This window comes from Mustela lutreola, chromosome 3 (genome assembly GCF_030435805.1).
Source record: "Mustela lutreola isolate mMusLut2 chromosome 3, mMusLut2.pri, whole genome shotgun sequence".
Classification (NCBI taxonomy): Eukaryota; Metazoa; Chordata; class Mammalia; order Carnivora; family Mustelidae; genus Mustela; species Mustela lutreola.
In genome coordinates this window covers 148,739,059-148,764,629 of record NC_081292.1, presented here as the reverse complement: position 1 = coordinate 148,764,629, position 25,571 = coordinate 148,739,059, and the positions used below count along the sequence as shown (strand labels likewise).

The window sequence follows — 25,571 nt, the reverse complement described above, 5'->3', positions numbered from 1 at the left end:
TAAGATAGGAACACAACATAGAAGTATAAAAGTATAAACCATTTAAACTCTGTTGCCTACTTCTGTTATATGTCATTATGACTTATTCCAATGCTGTGACTTCCAAAGTGCACCATGCAGACAAGCTATCCCTGGATCTCTTAACTAGAGAGGACAGCCAATGGTGTCACTTACCTTTTACCTGATACTTACCTGCAATTTTATGATACATAAGGAATTTGGCCAAGAGAATTTATTTATTTATCTTAAATATCTGAGTTAAATGAGAGTCTTAAATGGGTGCATACTTTATTTCATGTCATCCTAAGACCCTTAAGACACTACATTCCTTTTATAGTGGTTTCAGCTTTCCCAATTCAAATATCTTGGAAATTAATCCTGTAGAATGCAAAATCATTCACTAGAACTAAAGCTTTTTTTGAAATTACTTTTTAGTTCCTTATTCTTTAAAATAAATATCATCACTCTATGGGTAATAGGAAATAAAAACAGCCACCAACAAACCTGCTCTGGCTTTAGTTGGACACAATCCAATAATTGATTTTTGGAAGCCAAGCTCCCCGGAGAGTATCTGTTGACCAGGAGTGCTAAATTCTGTATTGGGATTTCTGAGTTAGCTGACACATTGAATTCTAATCCCAAGTGACTGCTCATCTCATGTAGTGCTTTCTTAGCACAGAGGAAAAAGCTAAAAGCCCCTTAAAGAACCTGGGATCCATGAATGTGGATGGAATCACATTCCAAAAATCAGATATATTCAAGAGCAATTGGCAGTGTGCAGACAAAAAAATTAAGTAGCAACATACAACAATATGCATAACATATAATGAAGGATTCTGACTGTGTTTCTTAAGGCATTTACTAATAATCATGTAACATAAAATTTACCAACTTAACTGATTCTGAATGAATAGTTCGGCATTGATTTTTTTAAAAGAATGTATTAGATGGCTTCTTATAGTACCTTAGTATCTTTTAAATCTAATTAGTTCAATAAAAATTTCATTAACACAACTCTTCAGGATAATATTTACCACACGAAGTCCCTTCAATACCAAAGAAAAAGTCCAAAATTGGTGGTAGAGGAGAAAGGCTGAGAAATAGCATCGAGCTTGAAATAGGCTTTTCTTTACAGTCCATGGCTGCAGTAAATTCATGAAATCATTCTAACGTGTGAATAATTATGTGCCTCAGAACAAATTTCGAAACATAGCATTTTGAATGAATCAGAAATGAGATTCTATGTATGAACTATCACTTTAAGGATATATTTGTATGAGTATAACTCTCCATACATTAGATGGTGGTCAGGTTTGTTACTGACCACTTCGTATATAGTTATCAAACTCAAGTAGCATTTATTGAGCTTCTATATGATAAGCTGTTGTATGAGCACGACAAACACCTGGAATGTATCAAGGAAATAGTTTAGACTGAATATTAATTTAACCAAACTTCAGTGCAAAAGATGGAAATGAACTGTTTAGCACAATATTTGCAAAGCTCTGTGCTATAGTTTACAAGGGAAACAAAGAGAAATAAGACACCAAGAAATTTTTATACTAGTAAATGTTCAACTATGTCAGCCAATGGAAGAAAATCTAGAAGGATAAGCGAAGGTTTACCTAGATCAGAGCCGTCTAATAGAAATATGTGAATTACAAATCTGAACCCATATGGTATTGTAAATTTTCCAAGAGCCATATTTTTAGAAAGGAAAGAAGCAAGTGAAATTAATTTTAGGAATGTTTTCTTTGACCTACTATATCCATTGTTTTATCATTTCATGATATCAGTATTAAAAATTATTGAAGCATTTTACATCTTTTTTTCATACCAATTCTACATCTTTCAAGTCTGGATTCACCACATGGAAAATACCGTAGCCACACTTGACTAATGTCTAATGCATTTGGCAACACAGACCTAGATACACACCACACATAGCACTGCAATTTCAGCAAGGTAAAAAGCATTTGTGATTTGAAAGGCAAACCAAGAAAAACAGGCAAACACCCCTGCTACCCAACAGTCTGACAATCTGGAGAGCAATGAGAGGAAAGCAAAAGAAGGATTCAGTTGAACTTCTCTAGTTATTGAGAGTACAGACTCTGGAGTCAGATGCCTGGCTCAAACGGGACGTCTTAGCCTTCCAGCACTGCGATCCTGGACAAGTTACTTCATTTTCCTGCAGGTCATTTGTCTCTTTTGAAAAATGGGAATACATATTCTTAGCTCGTAAAGTTGCCATGATTGCAGTTCAGTAAAGATTCTGATGCCTAATATTGTGTATTTTTAGTAAATCACTCAGGTGATTCTTCAGTAGCAGGGCTGTGAACCCATATCTATTAATGGGCAATGTTTAAAGCTCCCCAGATTGCCAATAATTGTGTTGTAATATGCATTAAAATCCTTCCCCTTGACCTAGGTGCATAGTTAATAAGGAAACAATTATGTTAGAATAGTTTGGTAGAAACTGCTATTTATGAATCTGTGCTTGTTACTCTTGAGTGATTTTGTCTGAGTTTTTATAAAATGATTTGTTTATAATTTTTTTCCAAGGTGGATGTTGAATTTAACAAGCCATAATTTTCCAGTCTCTTTTTCTAAAGATGTCCACTGTCATAACTTTTCTTTTTATCTGAGGGCCATGTTCCTTACAGTAAATAGTTTCAGTTTAAGGTCTGATTTTGTATTTATCTAAACATCAAAAAGTTACCAAAATAATAGCACTGCCTCTAAATTTACTCCATTTTCCTATTCTTAAAGTAAATGTCCTGGCAAAAGTAACAGAGAAAGGTTAGCAATGATCATGAACAATAGAAAATATAGATTTTCAACTTGTACATACACTATGCTCCAAAAATACCTATGGAAATCAGTTGTTTGAAACTTTGAATATATTATCCTACAGAAAGAATATATATATACATACATAAACATATACACATATACATATATATTTACATACCACTCAAAAGCCTCTGTAACTCTTAATGAAAAGGAATTCTGTATTAATGGTACTATGAAACCTTACCACTGTATAAAAGAACATGTAACTCTGCCAATGGCAGAAGAATTCCAAGTTGGGCTGTCAGGTGCACCTTTCTTACCCCCACATGTGAATGAGGGAAATCCCCTGGCTTTATCCTCTGCCAGAAGAGAAATCAACCTTTTCCTGGTTCTCAGCTGCTGGTTTGAGAACAGATTTAGAAGGGAGGGGTTGAATGAGCATCACCGCGTGGCAAGGGGAGAGATGTTTTAGAAGTCTGGGATGTAAAGAACTTCACAGAAAGTCAAGAGATTCCATTAGTGCCTATCTCTGGGAACGTTCCTCATCTGGGCCAACCCCATGGCATCTAATATTATTTTCCCCCCACCGTGGGCATTCTAAAGGGTCTTACCTACATCCCTGCCTATTTTGTGATAACCTGTGGATTCCAGCCAAGATTTCCCTCCTTTTCTGGCTCAGTGGGGAATGGAAACTGTCTCACAGGTTCATCACCTGATGACTAAAGGGAGCGTGCAACATTTAAACATTTTTTTTCTCTCCTGGTCTTATTCTATTTTTCCCTGTTAGGCTGGGGATAAGCAGCCGAAGGAACAACCAGTGGTATTTGCCTGCCTGTGGAGTACCCACACTTTAGTAGCTGGCCTTCACCCAATTCCACATGTATTCTTTAAGCCGGGGATCACAAGCCAAAAGGCCCCAGAGATTAGGTCGTGGGAGGTCCCTATCAATTTTTGGTATGCAAACCAGTGACAGAGAAATTATAATTTATAATTATATAATTATAATTATATAATATATATTTATATAATTATAATTATAAGAGAAATCCTAAATATGCCAATCATATGTGCATGCATGTATGCATGAGTGTGTGTGTGTAATCTCTTGATTTATAGGTCATGGAAACTAATTCAAAATAAATAATATTGCATGAGTCAAACTAAACGTATCTGTGGGCTCAATACCTCACAATTAGTTGTGTTTTGTTTTTTGTTTTGTTTTGTTTTGTTTCGTCTTTTTAAATCTCTGTTTAAGCTCATACAAAAGAGAAGAATTTGAGCCCAGGGAAGAGTCTGTAAATTTGCTTGTCCCTGGGTTTTAGCTGTGTGTAATGGTGGGGGTGGGGCCAGCACAGGAAACAACCCCACAGGAGGTGCCCAGCTAGGCTCTTAGCCTCCGGGAGAAGAGAGACTGTAACCACAGGTGCAAATACAATCTGGGGGTCAAATATTTCCCAGCCTGTATCTTCAGCCTATACCGAGGGTATGGTTTATTATTATATGCTCAATTTTTCATGGACTAAAAGGACTAGTTTGAGGCCCAGTTCTACTGCAGACTTGCTGTGTACAACTTTGAGCTGATTGTTCCCTGTTGTTTCTACATCTGAATAGAAAAGAAGGGAATGCCCTTGATGAATTCTAAAGTGCTATAAAAATACGAGAATTAAAAGGTGAAAAGTGTGTGTTCGTCTGTTCTCAAATACATACACATACTAACACTTGCATATTTGAAAGCAGGACCAATTTTCACATTGGAAATTTATTGTTCTATCTTTCCTCCCAAATTTCATATTGAGAAAACAATGCCATCTGATACTTGCACACCTCTAAAATAGATTCAGATCCCAGCCATTATGCTCTGTCTTCATTGTCAAAAATCTAGACCAAGCTTCCATAACGTTCCCAACTTGATCATTGAACATATAAAGTGGACCATGTCACTCCTCTAACCTAAGTCCTACTGAAAATTCATTTTGCCCTTAAAATACTGTTTAATAATGCACTTCAAAGCACCTTTTTCGAGGCTTGTCTCCAACCACATCTTATTCTCTTCCTACTTATTACAGCCCAGAGATATTGTATGTCCATTTGTAGGTTCCCTTTCCCTGGAAGACTTCTCTCTCTTCTCCTTACTACCCTTCAGATCCCAAATTAAATGTATTTCTTTACAGAGGCGCATAAGTTAAGTGACCCAAATCTGTCCTCTTTGAGAAAAAAAAAGGGTTTATCACCCTATTAGAATCTGGTAGGAAATGTAATTGTCTAATTATTTTAGAAGTTGATATCAACCTACAGAGTCTTAAAGATTTTAGTTTTCACAAAGACAAGCCATGCCCCTGACTGAGAGAAACAGGGAAGCAACAAGTCATGTTTGGGAAGTATTACCAACCTAGGAGATGAAGGTTACAGCCTGCACAGTGGTGTGAATAGGGGTTGGGGGCAGGAAAAGCAGCAGTAGGCTTATATATATTCTATTACTGACTTTTCTTTTCCACCAGTATTATCAATGCAAAGACTGCACACCCGAAGTAGCATGGCAATGAGCCACAGAAGCTGACAGATCTGTTTTAAATCTAGTGTCTGTTACTTAATAGCTTTGTGATCTTAGGCTAATTACTTCACCTCAGTTTCATTATTTTAAAATAAAGACAAGAGTTATCTTGGAAGGACATGAGGATTAAAGTAGAACTGTAAATACCCTGATAGGTAGTGCATTGAGGACAGAGTTCTAATTTTTGCCTGCCTGGCACGGCTTCTTCAGCAGCCTCTGGCACTTCGTTTTAGCCAACACTCCTGTTCCACTGTCTGCCCACGTGGCTCGGGTGGCGCTGACCCACCCCCTGGCAACACGGGTCAGCATGTGGCATTAATCTGCTCATTGAGCCCATCACATACCCCAGCCTACAGGAACTGGTTCAGAGGAGGTCAGGGGAACTAACTAGAACCAGTTCCAGGACTTTTGCTAGAGCTTTTGAAGAAAAAGTGAGTTTTTCTTGGGGTGAGTAGGCTGTAGGATGCCAGCTAGGTGCTACTGGTGGAGATTTCTGCCATCTTGTGGGAAGAACAAGCCTGTGAATGCAGCCAGCGTAGGAGAAAATAGAGCCCCCAAATGGAAAAGGACTGTGTCTTGCTGTTGTTCTTCTAGCTGCTGGATCCTTTGATATTACAATGAAATTTGTCCCACACATACATTTATTAATTAATCAATGAGTTAGCTTGCTTGTTTTCAAAACTAGTTTCTGTTGGATTTTTGTCACTCTCAACTGAAGGGTTTCCTCCTAATATAGCAGGTGCTTAATAAATTCTAACCATTATTTTGCTACCATCATCATCATCTGGAATTGTTTCTGAGTAGAGGTGGGGAGGTGACAAAGAAGAAAGAGGTATAAGGAAGAAATGATGGATGAAGAGGAGAAAGATCTGAAAGTCAACTATAGTGCCCTGAGTGGAAGGGAGAGCCTGGGGGACTGCTAGTTCTAGAGGAGCTAATGATATGCCAAACCCAAAAAAGTTATAAATTGGGGACTGCTCATAAGACAATTTATGGAATCATAAGTTTTTATTTACCATCTACTTTTCTGAATTCTCTTAAATTACTATTGCAAGAAAACCTCCCTAATCCCAATTAAAAAACAAAACAAATAACTCTCTCTACCCATGGAAATGCTTCCATGCATGAGGAATGTTCATGAGATGATTGCTATCTCTTTAAAATTCCTGTAGCAATAACAGACCAGGCATGAATTTGAAATCATAAATTCATAAAAGACTCTTCGTGTTGCTCCAATAAAGAGGCAATGCACATCTTTTTTAGAAGAGCTGATAAGAAGGGAGAATAAATTGTTCATAAATGCCCATGAGGCAATCAAGGAAAGAAGACATTTTTAACTGGATACATTTCTATATTCCATAATTAACAAACATCCATTTTCACTACAGATCTAAAATACCTCATTCTATTTCCAGGACACTGTCACAAAGGATATTTTCTTCCATGGTACTAATGAGTCATCTGTAATTTTAAGAAGAACATGAGAAGAAAGAAGTTTTCTGTAATAAAGAGTAGGTGAAGAATTTGAATGTATAGCTAAATGGTACAAAATTAACCCAAGCTATGAAAAAAAATGTGGGAAAAAAAATAAGGAAAGAAAAGGTGTGTTCACAAGCAAAATGTGCCTTACCACATAGCTGAAGTAAATAAACAAATAAAAGGAACCGAACCTGGAATCCTGTTTTGAAGAGCATGGGACCACAGCTAACATGATATGGAAAACTCTGTGACTGAGAGCACTGTTATTTCATTTTTTCATTCTTAGGTGGACTGCTGAAGGCTTAAAACCTCTGAGGGTCTGGAAATGCTTCCATGCATGAGGAATGTTCATGAGATGATTGCTATCTCTTCAGTTGTTACTACAATATCAGTGACCATAGATTAACTTATTTTAACAATTTTAGTAAAACTCTTGAATATTATATAAGTTGCACATTTTAAACTAGGGCAAAGAAGATAAAAATATGTGGGCATATGCCATCTGAAAATACACCATCAGCAATGACACTTCCATAAGCTCAATGACATTGTCTCTTTAGAAGATCATAAAGGGTTTTAGTGTTTATGTTGTTTCTATTTCTTACATATAAATTTCTTATATGAATACCACTGTACTTTAAAATATAACATAAAGAATAGATTCTTCAACCATTTTTGTAGGCTTGCTTTTTTTATTCCAAATATTAGTAAGAAAGAAACAAAAACTTTGAATATAGATATAAATGGCTCATTAATTATTGTACTGGAGTTAAACCTTGGGGAAGTAAGTCAATGGCCTACTCATATTTTTATATTCCAACTCACTCAGGCAATAAAATCCACATCCCCATTATCAGGAATAGTGGGAAATTTCATCCCAAGAAGCATCTTCTCCAGTGACATTTTCGTCCACTGTTTTAATGAAGATCGCCCTGCTGATCTCAGATACACAAGTCAGAAAATAAAACTGGTTATCAAATATCAAAAGAAATATTCATTATTTTTAAGATGCTATTAATTTTCTATGCATTGAAACTTTAATCAGAGCAAACTAATTTAGAATTTAAGGCTACTCCTCAATGCTGAAATAATCCAATTATGGAAAGAAAATTTAAGACTAGAAACCAGTGTAACAGCAACTAGAAAGTCTTAATGTGAAAATATATGCAAAAGAAGGAAATTTTAAAGACATCGCTTAGTTGTGTGTCCTAAGCATGCAATGTTAGTTTCTAAGGATTTCAGTGCTTTTGAGTTTCATTTATATTGCTGTTGAAGGGCTTACATTTGAAGACTTGCTTGATGTCAGCCCAGTGGTAAGGCACTGGACATGCCTTACCTTGGGGAGAACTCCTTCCTGGTAACAACATTTCTCTTATCAGGTCGTCCTGCTTGCACAGTGTGATTTGTTCCAAAATGCCAAAATGTTTTTTCTTTCCTCACACAATGTGCATTTGAAGATAAGGATAGATGATGTTAGAGGCAACTTTGAACATGAACCTAACGAAGTTTCTAAGGGTGACTTCAGCAGAAGAATCTTGCTGACTAGTCATTCCTTCAAAACTGTCCTTTCATCCTGAGTTTGAAGACCTTTCTTTTAAATACGTGAAAGGGTTTGCATAATTTTCTTTCCCATCTGCCTTTGTATCCTTTGCTCTATATCATTTGTTACAAACCAGTCAAGGGGTGTTTTATTTGGGGACACAACCTCAAGACAATAACTGTTACCAGTCTGAAAACTCTAATTGGAAGGAAAGATTGATTGGACAGTCTGGTTTCCTCATAAGGAATTGCTGTCCTTATCAACATGTGTTAGTTTGGTCTTTCTTGAAAAACTCATTGACTGTTTTACAAATCAGGACATGGTGTATGAGCTGCGATGCTAGATTTCAGCCCTGTTTGAGGAAGGGGTAGACTCTGGGTAGCTTTAATAATTCTTAGTAATTACTATCAGAAAGTGGGGGCACAGATTTGGGGGGTAGCCAAAAGCCTGGCTGAGGATGGGCACTCCTCACCCATGATAACAGCACCTCTAAACAGGCTAAAACAATAAAGATGCAAACTCTATGGTGTGAATGAATGTCTGTCTAGAAACACATCAGAGTCCTTAGATAAAGAATGAAGCAATTTCAAAGAAGTTAAAATGTATAATTGAATTATCTGCATTGTTGTTTCCTAATACAAATAAACCCTTCATCATTTGCTTAATTGGGGTTTTAGCTTTTGATATTGTATTAAATTAATTTTCAAAGGACTGAATGATAAAGAGCAACTTATAATTTAAATAGTAGTTATGAAATGGATAAACTCTTACCTGGCTAAGATTTAATAATATTATGTTAAAAGCGAGGTTAAATAAAACATAATGAAATCTATGGAAAACGATTCTTTATCTCTTTCTTTACTGTACAACAGGCAAACCAGTTTTTACAAAGGGAAAGTAAGTCCTGAAATTGCTTATATCCTGAAAAATCTTTTTTAAAAATCTGAACATAGTGAGATTTTTACCTCTGAAACTATGGTACTCAGTAAGAAGCAATTTGTAAAACTGTCTCTAATCCACATATTAAAATTGCCAGACTTACACATTTAATAAGGAATAACTTCATACAGAACTATGCCAGCAACCAAGAGAGTCCCTAAAAGTTCTAGGGGTATTTGAAGGCTCATGTCCAACTAAAAAATTTTGTTTGCTGTGTTACAATCTTTTTGCCTCCCCCTTTCACCGTGAGTTCACAAAGGTGAAAAGGATAAAATGTTGCAAATTAACGAGTTACAAATTTAATCTAAAATCAACACAATAGTTTTTTTTCGATTTTATCTTTTTCTATGCTTTCCTTCTTGGTTTGGTGAAATCGTGGTCATGATGAAAGACTGGGTACTGAATACAAGGTTTTCACTGCAAGCATGAATACGGAAAATGCAGGGATTTAAATATCGTAAGTTCGTTAGAATACTATATTTCTTTTAATTCTTGCCAGTATCGATATACTTTCACCAAAAAATTGAATAATTTTTTGAAATAAAAATATTTCAAGCAATATTTATGTATTAAAAATATTGAGAAAAATGGCTGAATAGTTTTCATTATTTAAATTTTGATTTAACACTTTTTTAAAATAATTTTTTATTTTTTATAAACATATATTTTTATCCCCAGGGGTACAGGTCTGTGAATCACCAGGTTTACACACTTCACAGCACTCACCAAAACACATACCCTCCCCAATGTCCATAATCCCACACCCCCTCTCCCAAACCCCCTCCCCCCAGCAACCCTCAGTTTGTTTTGTGAGATTAAGAGTCACTTATGGTTTGTCTCCCTCCCAATCCCATCTTGTTTCATTTATTCTTCTCCTACCCACTTAAGCCCCCATGTTGCATCACCACTTCCTCATATCAGGGATTTAACACTTTTTGATACAGCCATTCAGTTGTTTGTTTCTTAGTTCAGTTGATTGATACACTGAGTTTTAATGGCTCCTACTGCTAAACAGGATACTCCCTAAAGATACATGAATCCAAATGGAAAAGTACATGATTATTTGCTCTGAATAATTTTTAAAACTGTAGTTTGTATAGGAATGTTCTTGCCTACTTAGGAAAAAGTTTCTGTAGGAAATGGACTTATTATACATAATGTGATATAGAAATTGAAACCTTTGTGGCACCAGATTTTGTTCCATGAGAAACCAATACTAGTATTTTTTAAATATTTATCACTTTTGATAATTCCTGGATTTTTAAGTGTGGAAAACACATAAAATTATACAGTAAATACAATCTCTGGGGAGAACTTTTTAATTTGTTCAATTAGCTGCCTGCCTACATCATACATTTATTTTTAGGTATGTGTTGTGGTGCATTTGGGACAGCTCCATCTGTTATGATATAATCAATTTATTTCTCGTGGATGCATATGCATAGAACACACACAAATGTGTTTTATTTCTTAAACAGAAGGACTTTCTGCTAATTTGGCACATATTGGTGCAATCATAGTCCAAGGTATGTAGTAGGCAATTAGCTGTAAAATATGCCTGATTTAAAAAAAAAAATCACTCACTTTTTTATTGATATAGTACGGGTCCAGGTCCTCCAGCGGCTCTGACACCATCTCTGGAGGGATGTCTCCATAAATAAAAGGAAGGTTCTTTCCAGCTTCCAAGTCACTATTTGGCTTTGGGCCATTTTCATCATCATCTTTCTTGTCTGGTTTGGGATTCTTAGCCTTTTCTTCTGCAATGCGTCTTTCAATAGCAGCAAGAGATTCTCTGGTGAAGAAGTTGAAGCTGTCAGGTCCTGGTGGTACAAGCACTGTTTGCTCCATCTTGTCATCCTGCACATTTTAATTACCATTTACTCTGCATATGAAAGTCCTAAAAAAAAAAAAAAAAAGGTTGCAGATAGTCTAAGGAAATTAAAAGAAGATTTTAATGTCTATAAACTCTGGTCATGAAGTATGAACCAGAGGATTGGATTTTTGTTTCTAATTAAATTGAAATGGAATTGCTAAATATAAATTGTTTTGTAGTAAGACCATATAACACCAGATCTATCCTTCTAATCAATTTTTAAGTGTGCAACATAGTTAACCACAGGCACAAGGCTGTACACAGCTCTCTAGTACTTAGTTATCTTGCATAACTGAAACTTTATACCCATTACATATCAATCCTCCATCCCCCCAGCCCGCATGACCACCATTCTACTTTCTGCTTCATTGGCTTTCGCTTAACAGATCTGTTTCCTGACTTGGGTTTTGTTAAGTGTCCCATGTTTATTAATACTTGTGCTTTGCTGATACAGGAACTGTGCCATAACTTAAGAAAGTGATTCAACTACAGCCTTAATTAAAGTACATTAGGCTAAATACCATCATGTCGCTAATGGGCTGTTCACTCTGTGAGCTACCCAGATGAGGATATATCCCCACAGAGGCAATGGAGAGCTTATCAACAGGAAGAAGTGGAAAGGCGCTGTCTCTGAGAGGATATAAAATCCAACCCTTCAGCCCTGACAGGTGGCTCCTGGCCAAACCGATCAAACTGTTTGCCACAGCCAGCCTTAATAGCCCACCAGAGAGTCACTACTGATGGAGCCCGAGACCCGAGTCTTGATCAAAGACAGGAACTGTGCCCTGCCCACGTCATTAGCCATGCCAGGGTTGGCTTTCTTGAATGCACATGGAAAGAGACAGTTCCGTGTCGGACAAATGCCCTTTACATGACAAGGAATGGGAAATAGACCAAGCTGGGAAGACATTCCTGGATTGGGCCTTAGGTGAGAGAAGACAGCAGAATTCTCCTGTTTCAGGAAAAAGTGATGGGGAAGAAGCCAGGGTGCATTAAGGTCAACAAGGTCGGAAGTGTTTTGCTTCACTTAAGCAATAAGGCTATTCGTGCTGATATTCTAGTCCCATTGTGCTCAACGTATCATGAGGACCTGAGGAAACACTCAACTCCATACAGCAGAGTCAGATCTGATCTGATGCCAGGAGCCAAATCCCAAATGTATTCTTTCAAGGTATATTTAATATGCACTCAAATTTCAGAGATACTACGGAGCCAGAACTTCCCAGGGCCTAAGCTCCTGCTTGGCCATGAGTTTTATCTGGAAACTCTGTTAACTCATTAAGGTCAACAAGCTACGATGCCGTTAATTGCAGCTTTGGCAGATAGAAACTGCAATAATAACACTACAGCCATGACTGTTTTGTGAGGAGTTCTAGAGGGCCCTCAAATTTCACTGGACGATGTTCCCACTGCTGCGAGGTTTATGACCATGTTTTCCAGCAAATGACCAGAAACAAGTAGAACATTCAAGACTGAATTTGCACCCTCCATCTACTAAGTGAGCTAACCAAACTTTCAGAGCTTCTTACAGTCTATCTGTAACCGGCTCAGGGCCTGGAAGAATAGAAAAATTAAATCAGTAAATCTAAATGAATGGAAAAGGAATATTTTTTATGACTTTATTTATTTGACAGAGAGAGAGATCACAAGTAGGCAGAGAGGCTGACAGAGAGAGAGGAGGAAGCAGTCTCCCTGCTGAGCAGAGAGCCCCAGGCGGGCCTCGATCCCAGGACCCTGAGATCATGACCTGAAGTGAAGGCAAAGGCTTAACACACTTAGCCACAGGCATGCTGGAAATGGAATACTTTTACCCTAAAAATCTACCTCTTCCAGATAACCGCAAATGACATATCAGATATAAGACTAGTATCCAAAATCTAAAAAGAACTTATTACCCAATACCCAAAGAACAAATAATCCAATCAAGAAATAGGCAGAAGACATGAACAGACATTTCTACAAAAAAGACATCCAGACGGCCAAAAGACTCATGCAAAAGTACTCAGCATCACTCAGCATCAGAGAAATACAAATCAAAACCACAGTGATATACCACCTCACACCAGTCAGAATGGCTAAAATTAAAAAGTCAGGAAACAACAGATGTTGGCAAGGATGCAGAGAAAGGGGAACCCTCCTACACTGTTGGTGGGAATGCAAGCTGGTGCAGCCACTTTGGAAAACAGTATGGAGGTTTCTCAGAAAGTTGAAAATAGAGCTATCCTATGTCCCAGCAATTTCACTACTCGGTATTCACCCTAAAGATACAAACGTAGTGATCCGAAGGGGCACATGCACCTGAATGTTTATAGCAGCAATGTCCACAATAGCCAAACGATGGAAAGGGCCTAGATGTCCATCAACAGATGAATGGATCAAGAAAATGTGTATATATACCCAATGGAATACTATGTAGCCATCAAAAGAATCGAAATTCTTGCCATTTGCAACAACGTGGATGGAACTAGAGAATATTAGGATGAGCGAAATAAGTCAATCAGAGAAAGACAATTATCATATGATCTCTCTGATATGAGGAATTTGGGAGGCAGGGCAGGAGGTTTGGGGGGTAAGGAAGTAAAAAATGGAAGAAGATGGGTTTGGGAGGGAGACAAACCATAGGAGACTCTTAATCTCATGAAACAAACTGAGGGTTGATGGGGGTGGGGGATAGGGAGAGGGTGGCTGGGTGATGGACATTGGGGAGGGTATGTGCTATGGTGAGTGCTGTGAAGTGTGTAAGCCTGATGATTCACAGAACTGTACCCCTGGGGCAAATAATACATCAGATGTTAATTAAAAATTAAAAATTAAAAAAAAAAACAACCCTACCTCTCCCATAAGATATCAGGAAAACACTGTCAGCAATTTATTTGGAAATAAAAATTTAGGGATAACAAGTATGGTACATTTTCTCATGAGGGAATTATTATGACACAGATGTTTTCCTTTTTAACTCATTTGTTTTTTGACAGAAAATATGTGTAAATGACATAAACTCCAATCATTTAAAAGAAAATACAGCATAAACTCTTCCTACCACCTGTCCTCCAATGCTGAATTCAACTCCCAGAGGTAGCCACTGTTATCTGTCTCCATTTATTTTTCCAGGTATGTAATAGGTAAACACTGGCCACGTGACTGTAGGCATATTCACACATTTTCTATTAAAAAGCATACAGATAGTATCTTAGTATACAAACTCTTCTGAACCTTTCATTTTTCACTTAATAATATAGATTAGAGTTCATTCCTTGTTAATTTTTACAGATTCAACTCTCTTTTTATCAGCCACAAGGTTTTCCATTGTTTCTTTGTACTATAATAGATTGAATCAATTGCCCAGTTATGAGTATTCAGGTTGTTCCAATCCTTTGCTATTCTAAATAAAGCTGCAACTAATATATTTCATACACATATTTTTACACATCTGTGGACCTATTTATGGTATTAGTTTCTAAAAATGCACTTGGCTGTGTAAAAGGTGAGTCTTTAATGTCGGTATTGCAAAATCACTCGCTCTGAAGTATGGGTTCTCCGAACAGCAATATAATGTTGTGCCTGTTCGTTTACATCTTCACCATGTAATGTGTTTTAAATTGTATTTTCAATATTTCCAATCTGATTGGGACTAAAATGGGATCATATTATAGTTTTAATTGGCATTTGTCTTCCTATGAGGAAAGCTTAACTTTTTTCCATATGGTTAAGAGCTGTTTTTAAATTTTCTTTTCTGTGACTTCCTATTTACATAACAGTCCCTATTTTCATTTCTTTCTTTTTAAATCTATATCAACTTTTTAGATATGGCATCAACAATTCAATTTTGGACCTTTTCAAAAGATATGTATTTTCTGAGTTGGTGATGTTTCTGTGCTACGGGTTAAGACATGTGGATGTTAACATGATGATCTAGCTGTAATTCTCCTTTGGCTTCTAGATTTTGTGTCATGCCAAGGGAAGCATCCATGTTCTGGGGGAGTGGAGGGATATAAGATAGATCAAGTCCTCTTCTTGCATTTTTAGCAATTACGTGCTTTAATTTTATAAAGTTAAATCTTTTTCTGTTTGGAATTAGTTTTCTAGATGAAATAAGATAGATTCTTTTTTTTCCCTTAGTTATCCCAACCAACATTAATTACTGCATACACTAACTTTTTTTCACCAATACACGATGCTACTTTCATGGTATGTTAAGAATATATATATATATAATATATATTCATTTGTATGAACACCAAAGTCAGTAACAAACTTCACAAAGTACTTTCAGTACTTCACAAAGTAAATGTACTTTCAGTAAAATCAAGGAAAAACCCCAACACTATTATTTAACAATTTGCCAAAAGTACAAGCCAATCCAATTAGAAGTGAGAAATAATTGCATTTAGGACAGAGGAAGCAAAGTTATACTTATTTGCATATTGTGTAAACACCTGAAAAACTCCTACAAATAGTAAGAGAATTAAGTGTCTAGCTTCCAAAGCATAAGAAACTCAATAGATTTTCTTTACAGGAATAATATGTATTTAAAAACACAATAGAAGAAACTAGAAACTTTCCCACCAAGATTAGAAACAAGACAACTTAAATGCATAATACTAGGTGGAAGGGTCAATCAGAAAAAAGATACATACTGTATGGTTCCAATTATATGAAATTCTGAAAAAGGCAAAATTATGGACACAGTAAAGAGCAGTGGTTGCCAGGTGTTAGTGGGGAAAGAACAACGAATATGTGAAGTACAGAGGATTTTTAGGACAGTGAAACTTTTCTGTATATTATAATGGTAGATACAAGTTACTATACATTTGTCCAAACCCATAGACAACAAGAGTGAATCGTAATCTAAACTATGTACTTGGGGTGATAACAATGTGTCACTGTAGATTCATCAATTGTAACAAAAGTACCATTCTGCTGTACAGTATTGACATGGACAGTGCTTATACGGGGACTGGGCATATATGGGAACTTTGTACTTCTTGCTCAATTTTTATGTGAATCTAAAATATAGTCTATATATTTATTTATTTATTACACTTTATTTTTTTAAAGATTTTATTTATTTGACAGAGAGATCACAAGTAGCCAGAGAGGCAGGCAGAGAGAGAGTGGGAAGCAGGCTCCCTGCTTAGCAGAGAGCCCGACGTGGGGCTCGATCCCAGCACCCTGAGATCATGACCTGAGCCAAAGGCAGAGGCTTAACCCACTGAGTCACCCAGGCACCCAAAAGAGCTTCATTAAAAGTAATCTTAACTCATGAGTCCTCATAGTTCAGACCCCTTTGGGCACCTGAATTTTCCCACCCAAATGGAAATGTCTACAATAGCTCAGGATGAAGTATTTCCTTTTCATTGCAGGATTTCACGCAGAAAGCCTTAAACATGAAGGCAATCTTATAAATGCTTTGTATGTGAAAAAGTTCAGCCTTTTATAAGTTAGTGACTATGTAACTTCTCTTGGGGAAACACTTTGATCTGTGACAACGTGGGCCTTGGTGTGCCCGTCTGCTTAACTCTGGAGTTTGGTTTGCAGGCTTTTTGGGGCTTTCACACAAAGCTACATCCTCCAAACAAACTTCTATGAGCTATGAAGGTGATATTTTGTTACGTATCTATCTTAGTCCTCTGTTTAACTTTTCTCTTGGTTCAGTATGTGGGTGAGAAAGACAGATGCTGTTTAACGATCCCCCTAAGAGAGGACTAATACCCACAACTTTGCATTCTAATGTCATCGTGGGTTTAGGCAAAGAATAGCATAACTGTTAACTTCTGATGAGATATTTTTGCTTCCACTGTGTCCTTAAATTCCATGTTGTTTCTAAACCCGAAAAGTAATCCTCCATCTCCACTGCCTGCCCCTCCCGCCACCAACCTGGTGAGACAATCCTCATCTTCTCCTTCAAGCTTCTACCATTATGAGTTATTAAATTATTACTACTATTTCATGCTTTATCTGGTCCTGGAAAAAATTTTCAGGGGAAAAAAAAAATCAATTGACCAACTGATGAGTGAACCAAACATACAGCTTTATGTTTTCTCAGACTGTAGCTTTAAAGTTTTTCTTTACAGACAGGAGAATATATGTAATCCTTACTGTAATGGTATTTTGATGCTGATGAGGAAGGGGTCACTGGAGTCTACAAGACAGGCTTTCAGGTCGAGATGACTTACTTTGCCTCAATCTCTGAACTTCTGAAATGTTAAGTAAGGTATTTTAAGAGACTCAGACAAAGAAAAGTCATCATAAAATCAAGAAATGGCAAATATTTAAAGAAGAATTAAGGATTGTCTAATTTATCCCTCTCACTTAACAGGAAACAAACTGAATCAAAGCAAAATGGACATTTCTTCTTTTAGAATTTTTGTGCTTCCAAAATCCAAAATAAGTATGTGATATGTCCAGGGTCACACAGCTTAATGGCAGAACTGGGATCAGAATTTTTATTTCCTGATTCCCAAACCACTGCCTGTCCATATCTAGCAGTTACAAAATAATTTTCAAGCACTTACATGATCTTAAACCTAGTAAAGTGTATGTAAATACAACATAAGTAGCCACATTAAACTAATATTCACTCAAATTATATTCTTTAGTGACATGTAAAACACTCAAATTATATTCCTTAAAGACACCTGAAAAAAATTTAGTAAATAAAGTGTTTTGCGGAAATGGAGACTGTCTTAGAAAATCTGACATCAAAAGAAAAAGGTAATTGTAATATTTAAATTTAGAAACTATATCATGCAGACCTAAAACCTGATGAACTATATTTCCACAATCAATTTACACTTTACGTGAGTAACCTTTGCTTTTCATTTCTTTTATTTTTTTTAAGTTTAAATTTTAGTTAGTTAACACGTGTGCAGTATTAGTTTCAGGAGTAGAACTCAGTGATTCATCGCTTACATACAAAACCCAGTGCTCATCACAAGCGGCCTCCTCAATCCCCATCCCCCATCTAGCCCATCCTCCACTCTTTTTTTTGTTCTAATTTATTTATTCGACAGAGAGAGAGAGATCACAAGTAGGCAGAGAGACAGGCAGAGTTGGGGGGGGGGGGAAGCAGGATCCCCACCAAGTAGAGAGCCCAATGCGGGGCTCGATCCCAGGACGCTGGGATCATGACCTGAGCTGAAGGCAGCAGCTTAACCCACTGAGCCACCCAGGTGTCCCCCATCCTCCACTCTTAAATAACTTTTTTATGTTTCACTAAACCTGGTTATTTCTAGTTATCTACTGAGCAGATCACTTTCTAGAATCCATCTGCCCCAGTTCAATTTCCCCAAAGATTTCCTAACACCTAAGTTATAATTAAACACTTAATACATCTTGATACCCTTATACTACATAATTTGAGGTGGGGAAAGAAAATTCCTATATCTGCAATTCTGCCTTTAAAGTGGTTTGATTTTCATGCTGAGGAGAAACCAAACAGACTCCTGCCAAAATGACTGTCATCTCCTGTACAGTCCCATTACTATTCTGGGCATATAAACCATCTGGGCATGGCAATTCATGAAGTGTTTCAGTTGGTTTTGTGGTGTATCTGCCACCCATTTTACAAAAGAATGTTGCTGCCAATAATAATAAAAATAACTAGGTAAAATGTTATTCTTACAGTTGTGATCTCACATAACTCTTTTATTTCACACCCAAGAAAGTGCTTTTTACATAGAATTTCACAAGCCTAGGAAATATTGTTTTACAAATTTCTTTTCTAGAAATAATTTGGTTTGGTATGTGTGTTAAAAAGTCTCTATTTCATTTGGTTTTTAATAATATCCATTTTAAGTATGATAATTGAGATTAAAAAACATATTTCATCCATGTGTCTAAAACACTTACATTCTTTAAAAAATTTTTGTAATCCATCTCTAAATTTTAATGCTATATGTCGATTCCACTTAAAATAAGGTCATGTATCTAACATATATTGACATCTACATTGTGTATCTTAAGAGTGCTTTTCAGGGAATTTGAATAATAAACCACAAGCTCCAAAATTCACTCAATCCACTAGAGCCTTAGTCCATCCAATATCAATAAACTACTCTGTTCAAATCGACATCATTTATTACTCTGTTGAATAGATGGTCTATATTTATTTCAGATGCTAATGCAAACTTAACACAAAGAGTAGAATAAAAAATGCTATATGTTGAACCAAAATAAAACACTATATTCTAGGGAGGTTTAGAATCAAGAAATATACAATGCATTACTTTTTAATTAATAAAATTGTGTGATTTCTAGGCATTCTTGCCTCAATGTATAATGATTGAATTATATGTTTAGAAAAACAAAATGGGACCTAATGTCCCAATCCCATCAATAGAGTTAACTTTGAATATATCTTGGTTTGGCAATATGTTTAAGGCAGTATTTAGTGAATTGAAAAAAAAAATACACTGAATCATTCAAAATCTGTTCCCATAATGCACTTGACCATACATATACTGTTAAAGCCCAAACAGTTGTATTCTTGCTCCACAGAGAACTTTCCTACTTAAACTTAACTCAAATAGATATCATCCTGCCTTCAGTCCTATTTTCCTTTCCCATATGGTAAATTTTATTAGGGAAAACAGTTCACTGGGTCCATTCCTATGGCCAACTGTTATTTCCATACATTGCCTTTAACTATACCATCAATTTGTTCCCTGAATCCCACAAACCACTCAACTACTTACTCAGTACAGCACATATCTTGTACTTAGTGTATTTCTGAGTAAAAAGATGCATCGAAGGCCACCTGGGTGGCTCAGTCATTAAGTTGCCTGCCTGGGATCAAGCCCTGCATCAGGCTCCCTGCTCAGCGGGAAGCCTGCTTCTCCCTCTCCCACTCCCCCTGCTTCTGTTCCCTCTCCTACTGTCTCTCTCTGTCAAAATAAATAAATAAATAAATAAAATATTAAAAAAAAAAAAGAAAGAAAAAGAAAAAGATGCATCGACAGTAGGAAGTGCTGGCACATTTGCGTCCTAGACTTGCACTGAGAGCCTTAGCCTTTAGAAAACTTGTTATGTGGTTGCACCATTTATTGAAATATAAATTTGTGTGCGCTCTGCTTGTATAGATATTTTTATCATTTCAAGCAGATTGAATGGTAAGGTCTTTATCACCTCATGAATTGTAGTAGAGCAGTAAACAGAAGCTGCATGAAGTCCATGCTTTCCTTCCTCTGGGTCAACTCTGACACATGCATTGCAGACATGAAGTTTGAAGACACAGAGCAGGGAGATGGGGGAGAGAGATGCTGCTATGAACCGTTAGAGTCTCTAGATGGAGAAGGGGATGGCAGAGCCTTAGTCAGGTGATAACATCTCGGGAGGAGATAGCTGGCAGAGGAGATCCTTGACAGGGAGAATCTTAGTCTTGCCCCAAACTCCCTTTACATTGAGCACTGCACACGGCAGCAGGTGTAATGGAACCGAAAGGCTGTAATGAGTGCCCCATGGAATTGAATTGAGGTAGATGAGAATCACTGCTTCCCTTGATGGGTGGATACATCTCCACCTACTGCCTTGTGACTTGCAGCCCCTCTGGGCAGGTGAAGTTCCTGGAATGTACTTCCTTGACCCATTGTCCCTTTGATTAGGTGACTTGCTTGGCCAATATGAGCAGAGAAAACAAAAAGTCTTCAACCACACAGAAGCTCACTAGGCTGTGTTGTTTCCACCCAGCCTTTTTTTTTCCCCTCATTCCTGAGAATGGCATGTCTCAAATAGAGGCTGCTCCATCTGTGTGGATCCTGGAACAGGAAGACTGGTGGACAGAGCTGTCAGAGCCAGTCAGTAACGACTAACAAGTTTGTGCAACACTGAAACTTCTGGGTTGATTTAACACAGCAAAGCTAAATAATCTGTCAGCAAAAGCCACTAATCAATGACCAGATTGCTAAACCGATTTAACAAATGGTACAGAAACATATCTCTCTAACACAACTTTTGAATGAGATTCAGACCTGCCAGTAGTTTAGTTATGAAGAACATAATATCATTAGGATGGGTTTTTTCCCCCTTGAAAGACAGCCATAGAAAGTAGGATGGTGGCTAGCCCACGTTATAAACCCTGTGAAATTCTGGATCTCTTCTTGATCATCCTACTCAGGATAACAGAAGGATATTCGCTGGCACAACTTTACTTAGTTTGTATCAAGATTACAGCAAGAACCTTAATTATAAACAAATTGTTTCAATTAAAGTCTCTTCATAAAGACGTCTTCTATGTTTGAAAGTAATTGTTCTAATTTTGGTGGGTGTGTGGTCTGGCCACAGAGGTTTGGGAGGGTAGAGAGAAAGAGTAGAAGTCTCTCTGGGCTGTGTCTGTGGTTGGACACTTGGAGATACTGAGTGTGTGACAGAAGCACAGAGAGCCTCCCACGCCTGTGTGGCGGGCACTGAGGAAGGCACAGCCTAAGTGCAGGTTACACAGGGCAGGTTTTCAACAGAGTGGATTACAGAGAGAGCAGAAGCACAGTGGTCAGGCCTGTTCATCTGCTTGCCTTCCCTTTCTCCTTGCTCGTCTTCTTCTCTTCCAGCTCTCTCTGATCCTCCATTTCTGCCCTTTTCCCCAGCCACTCATCTCACTTCTGTAGCTCATCTTCCTCACACTCCCTGCCCTTCCCCTCTGTCTGTAGAAATGTCAGGAGTCCATTCAATATTTTTCCAAAACCACTGTTTAAAAGTAATTTAATATAAACCTCACAAAGATATAGAAAGAATGAAGGCCATTATTCTTGCTGCTTTCTTTCAGGCAATGCCAATCATTTGCGCCTGTGGTGCTGGTAAAGGTGGGAGTTATGCAGCTGTAAGGAGCAGCAGGGAAAGTGCTAGAGTCAGCGTTTGTCCTTTGCTATCGGACAATAATGGGAGAAAAAAAATCAGGCTTACTCGGTACAGTTCCGGTTGAGGGAAAAAGAAGTCAGCACTAGCACTAACACTTTAACACAAGATGTGGAGGGAAAATTTGTCACACTGCCTTTTTGCCAGTATCTACTTTAATAACTATTTCAGGGAAATAATGCAATATTTCCAATCAATACATAAACCCTTTCAGGTCTCATGGTAGGCATGATCAGACTTTGGTAGTATCTTTACTGAATGTCTAGGCATTAGCGTCCTTAAAAACTCATAGTTTTTTTTTTCTTATTTTTTATTTTTATATGGGTTTTCCCCTTCACTGTTTCGTGTGCTGCCTGAAAACTCAAGAGTGTGAAATGAGATACTGTAGCCATGTGTTTACATGGTGTTGGAAGGAAAATTGTCCTGGAGTGTAGAATTCTGCTCAGGGGTTCTTCTTTAGCATAAACTCAACTTGAAGTTATTCTCCCATTCAAGGGAATTCATACGAAGCCCCCTGATCACACAGTGAAACTGCCCAGGGCACAGCTGATGTGTGGGGAAATATGGCCAGAACCAGAGGCAGCTGGGTAGACCGAGGACAGAGCTACCTGGTGAAGAATGAGAGAAAGACATGGTGGGAGACATGGGGAGAGGGGAGTGTCACAACCAAATGAGAGGGGAGTGTCACACACACCCTGAGTTATGAGGACCGGGTGTTGGACACTTTCAGTTTTCCAAGTGGCCTCAAGACAAAAGTAATTCTCTTGAATTATAAGAAATTGAGACCAGAAGTTATCAGAGTTGATAAAGATTATATATATATATATATATATATATATATATATATATATATATAATCTAAACGTGGAACAATGATAGGCAAAGTAATAAAATTACGGCAATTATTGCTATGAACTCTTGTTCAAAGGAGAACCATATGGGTACAGGGTAAGCTAAAAGAACTTACAGAAAATAGATCTTGCAAGATGAAGGATAATGTCCTGATTCAGAAACTCACTATATTGAATTTTCTGTATATGTCACGTATCATCTATCCAATAAAATTTACTTAACTTATTATATGCAATACTTGGGTTAGCAGCTTTTAGTCTGTACTGTGGCTTCAGTCATTCTCATTATATTCCTTTTGTGGAATACTGGTCTGGGTTAAAGTGACCCTTTAGGTATGGTTATAGTTTTATATAGATTGAGTGCCCATCAGCAGATGATGATCACCTAGAGGGGGACGCTACCAAATGTCCCCACATCTGTCACAGCAGAGCCCTAGCCAGGTCTATTCCTGTCTGGTTTGTGACACATGGTATGTGCAATCAATTCTGTTCATCCCTGAAATAGTTACTGAATGCATACCATGCACAAGGTCCTGGGCAGGGCTGGGAAGCATATAAGTTGCCAAAGGGAAAAGAACAATATTGGAATGTAAGCAAATTCCTTTTATAGGCTTCCCTCTGAGATAGACTTTAGGCTACTTGGGAAATTAGGTATTTCTGATCTTAGTGGATTCATTTCTTTTTAGTCCCAGAGAGGAAGGAAATGGACACAGAACACTGAAGCATGAAAAACTGGCCATCTTTCCTAACCCCACGAGTCAAGTCCATGTGTGAGTATGTGCATGTGTGTGCAGCGAGCTGCAATGCTGGGCTGAATTCTGATCAGTAAACCATGTTTTAATAATTGGGCAACCGTTGTGTCATCTGTATTCAGTGTCTCACACAAAATTATCAGGCCAGAGTGATTTTCCTCTAATCTACATGGACATTTTCATGCTCGTATCATTTAAAAATATGACTGGTACATCAAACTGAATGTTAATAAACACGTAAGACAAGAAAACATAAAGTTCAGTGCAAGTCCCACATTCTTTCCACTTAAGCATTTTTGAGGTTGCCACTGCCTTTTGTCAGACGTCAGTGATGAAAAACTGGAAAGAGATAGTTAACACACAAATTCTTTAAAAACAAAAAAAAAAGGAGAAAACAGGCATGCTTTTGGATCCATATCTGTTCCTCCATCTCAGAATGTTTTCTAACATTCAGTAAGTACTGAGAAAAATTTCCTTTTTGTTATCTTCAATAGCAGGTGGCAGCTGAAGTCATTTAAATATATACTTTGTTAAATAAAACCTTATAAATAATTTAAATACGATTATTACATTCCACTAACGCTTACATTCAAATTGCTTTTCCTTCTGCTTAAATTCAAATTGCTTTTCCTTCTGCTTAAATTCCCAAATATTTCTCGACTGTTACTCCAGTCCTGCCTCTGGTAAATTCCCAAAGCTCCTGGACAGGCAGGACATTACTGTCGTTAAAATGTTACAGAGTTGGCCTAGAAAAGTGCTGGATTTGTAGCAACAGCTGCTGTTCTTTTCAGGGTAGAATGCTGGATGGAGGAAATGTAATTGTGTTCAAAGGCCAGCTCCTAACCTGACTGGAGGTAGGGAGAGCCAAGGCCCACTAAAGCCACAGAGGATACCTATAACCATCAAGATAATTTAAAAAATTTCAATACTGTTGCCAGAAAAAAGACATGACACCCAGTTAAATTTGAACCTCAGATAAACAACAGATTCACTTTTTTTTTTAGTATGAGCATATCCCATACAATATTTCAGGCATACCTATTCAAAAAATAATTTATTGTTTATCTGAAATTCACACTTCCTGTATTTTTGTTTACTAAACCCTAAATCTGAAAAAAGGCTTCCCTGCTAAAAATTCTTTTCACATTGCCTAAAATTCAACTAGTTAACACTTTCTGTTCAGTTAACATGCATTCCCTTTTTAAAAGACAAAGATCTTTGCTAAGGATGAAATGTTCATGTATCAACATGAATTTAAAGAAACTGCATATTTCTCAACATCTAATTCATTTCTCTGTAGCAAAGTGAGTCAAGACAGAGGCCCGGGGATTCTTTTTTGGTGGGAAGAGGTATCGTGTGGGCTTGGGCGGGAACTGTTAACTTCAGTGGAGGGATACTTAACAGCTGAACTAATTTTAGTGGGGATTTTCTGATAAAATCATCACATGCCAGGGAGAAAGGATAGAATGGGAGCAGAAAATAAGGTAGTCCCAGCAAGAAATCACTCCTAGAACTGTTCTTGAAGACAGTCCTTAACTGCTGAGGGGAATCAGTACTGGGCTCTATTTTTTACAAGCGGAAAATGGTTAAATGTTAAAACAGCGACAAGAAGATTTTCATCAATGGTGGAGAGATAGCAATAAAAATAAAACAGAAAGACAGATCAAGTTTATTAATTTCATTATGGCCTCACTAGGTGTGTAAATCATGGTGGTTAAATGAATAATATTGGTTTTTATTTTTATTTTTTTTAATTTATTTTTTATTTATTTTCAGCGTAACACTATTCATTGTTTTTGTACCACACCCAGTGCTCCATGCAATCCGTGCCCTCTCTAACACCTACCACCTGGCTCCCCCAACCTCCCACCCCCCACCACTTCAAACCCCTCAGATTGTTTTTCAGAGTCCATAGTGTCTCATGGTTCACCTCCCCTTCCAGTTT

At 37.3% G+C, this 25,571-nt stretch overlaps 1 protein-coding gene across 6 annotated transcripts in view; it reads right to left on the bottom strand.

Annotated features, from left to right (window-relative positions):
* Nucleotides 1-25,571, bottom strand: part of SCN1A (sodium voltage-gated channel alpha subunit 1) — a 149,233-nt gene that overhangs the window by 72,865 nt on the left and 50,797 nt on the right. For all 6 annotated transcript variants that reach the window (XM_059167125.1, XM_059167124.1, XM_059167129.1 and 3 more), the window contains exon 2: nucleotides 10,887-11,199. In XM_059167125.1, coding sequence (XP_059023108.1) covers nucleotides 10,887-11,150 — 264 coding nt within the window. In that variant the 5' untranslated portion in view covers nucleotides 11,151-11,199. The remainder of the gene's footprint in view (nucleotides 1-10,886; nucleotides 11,200-25,571) is intronic.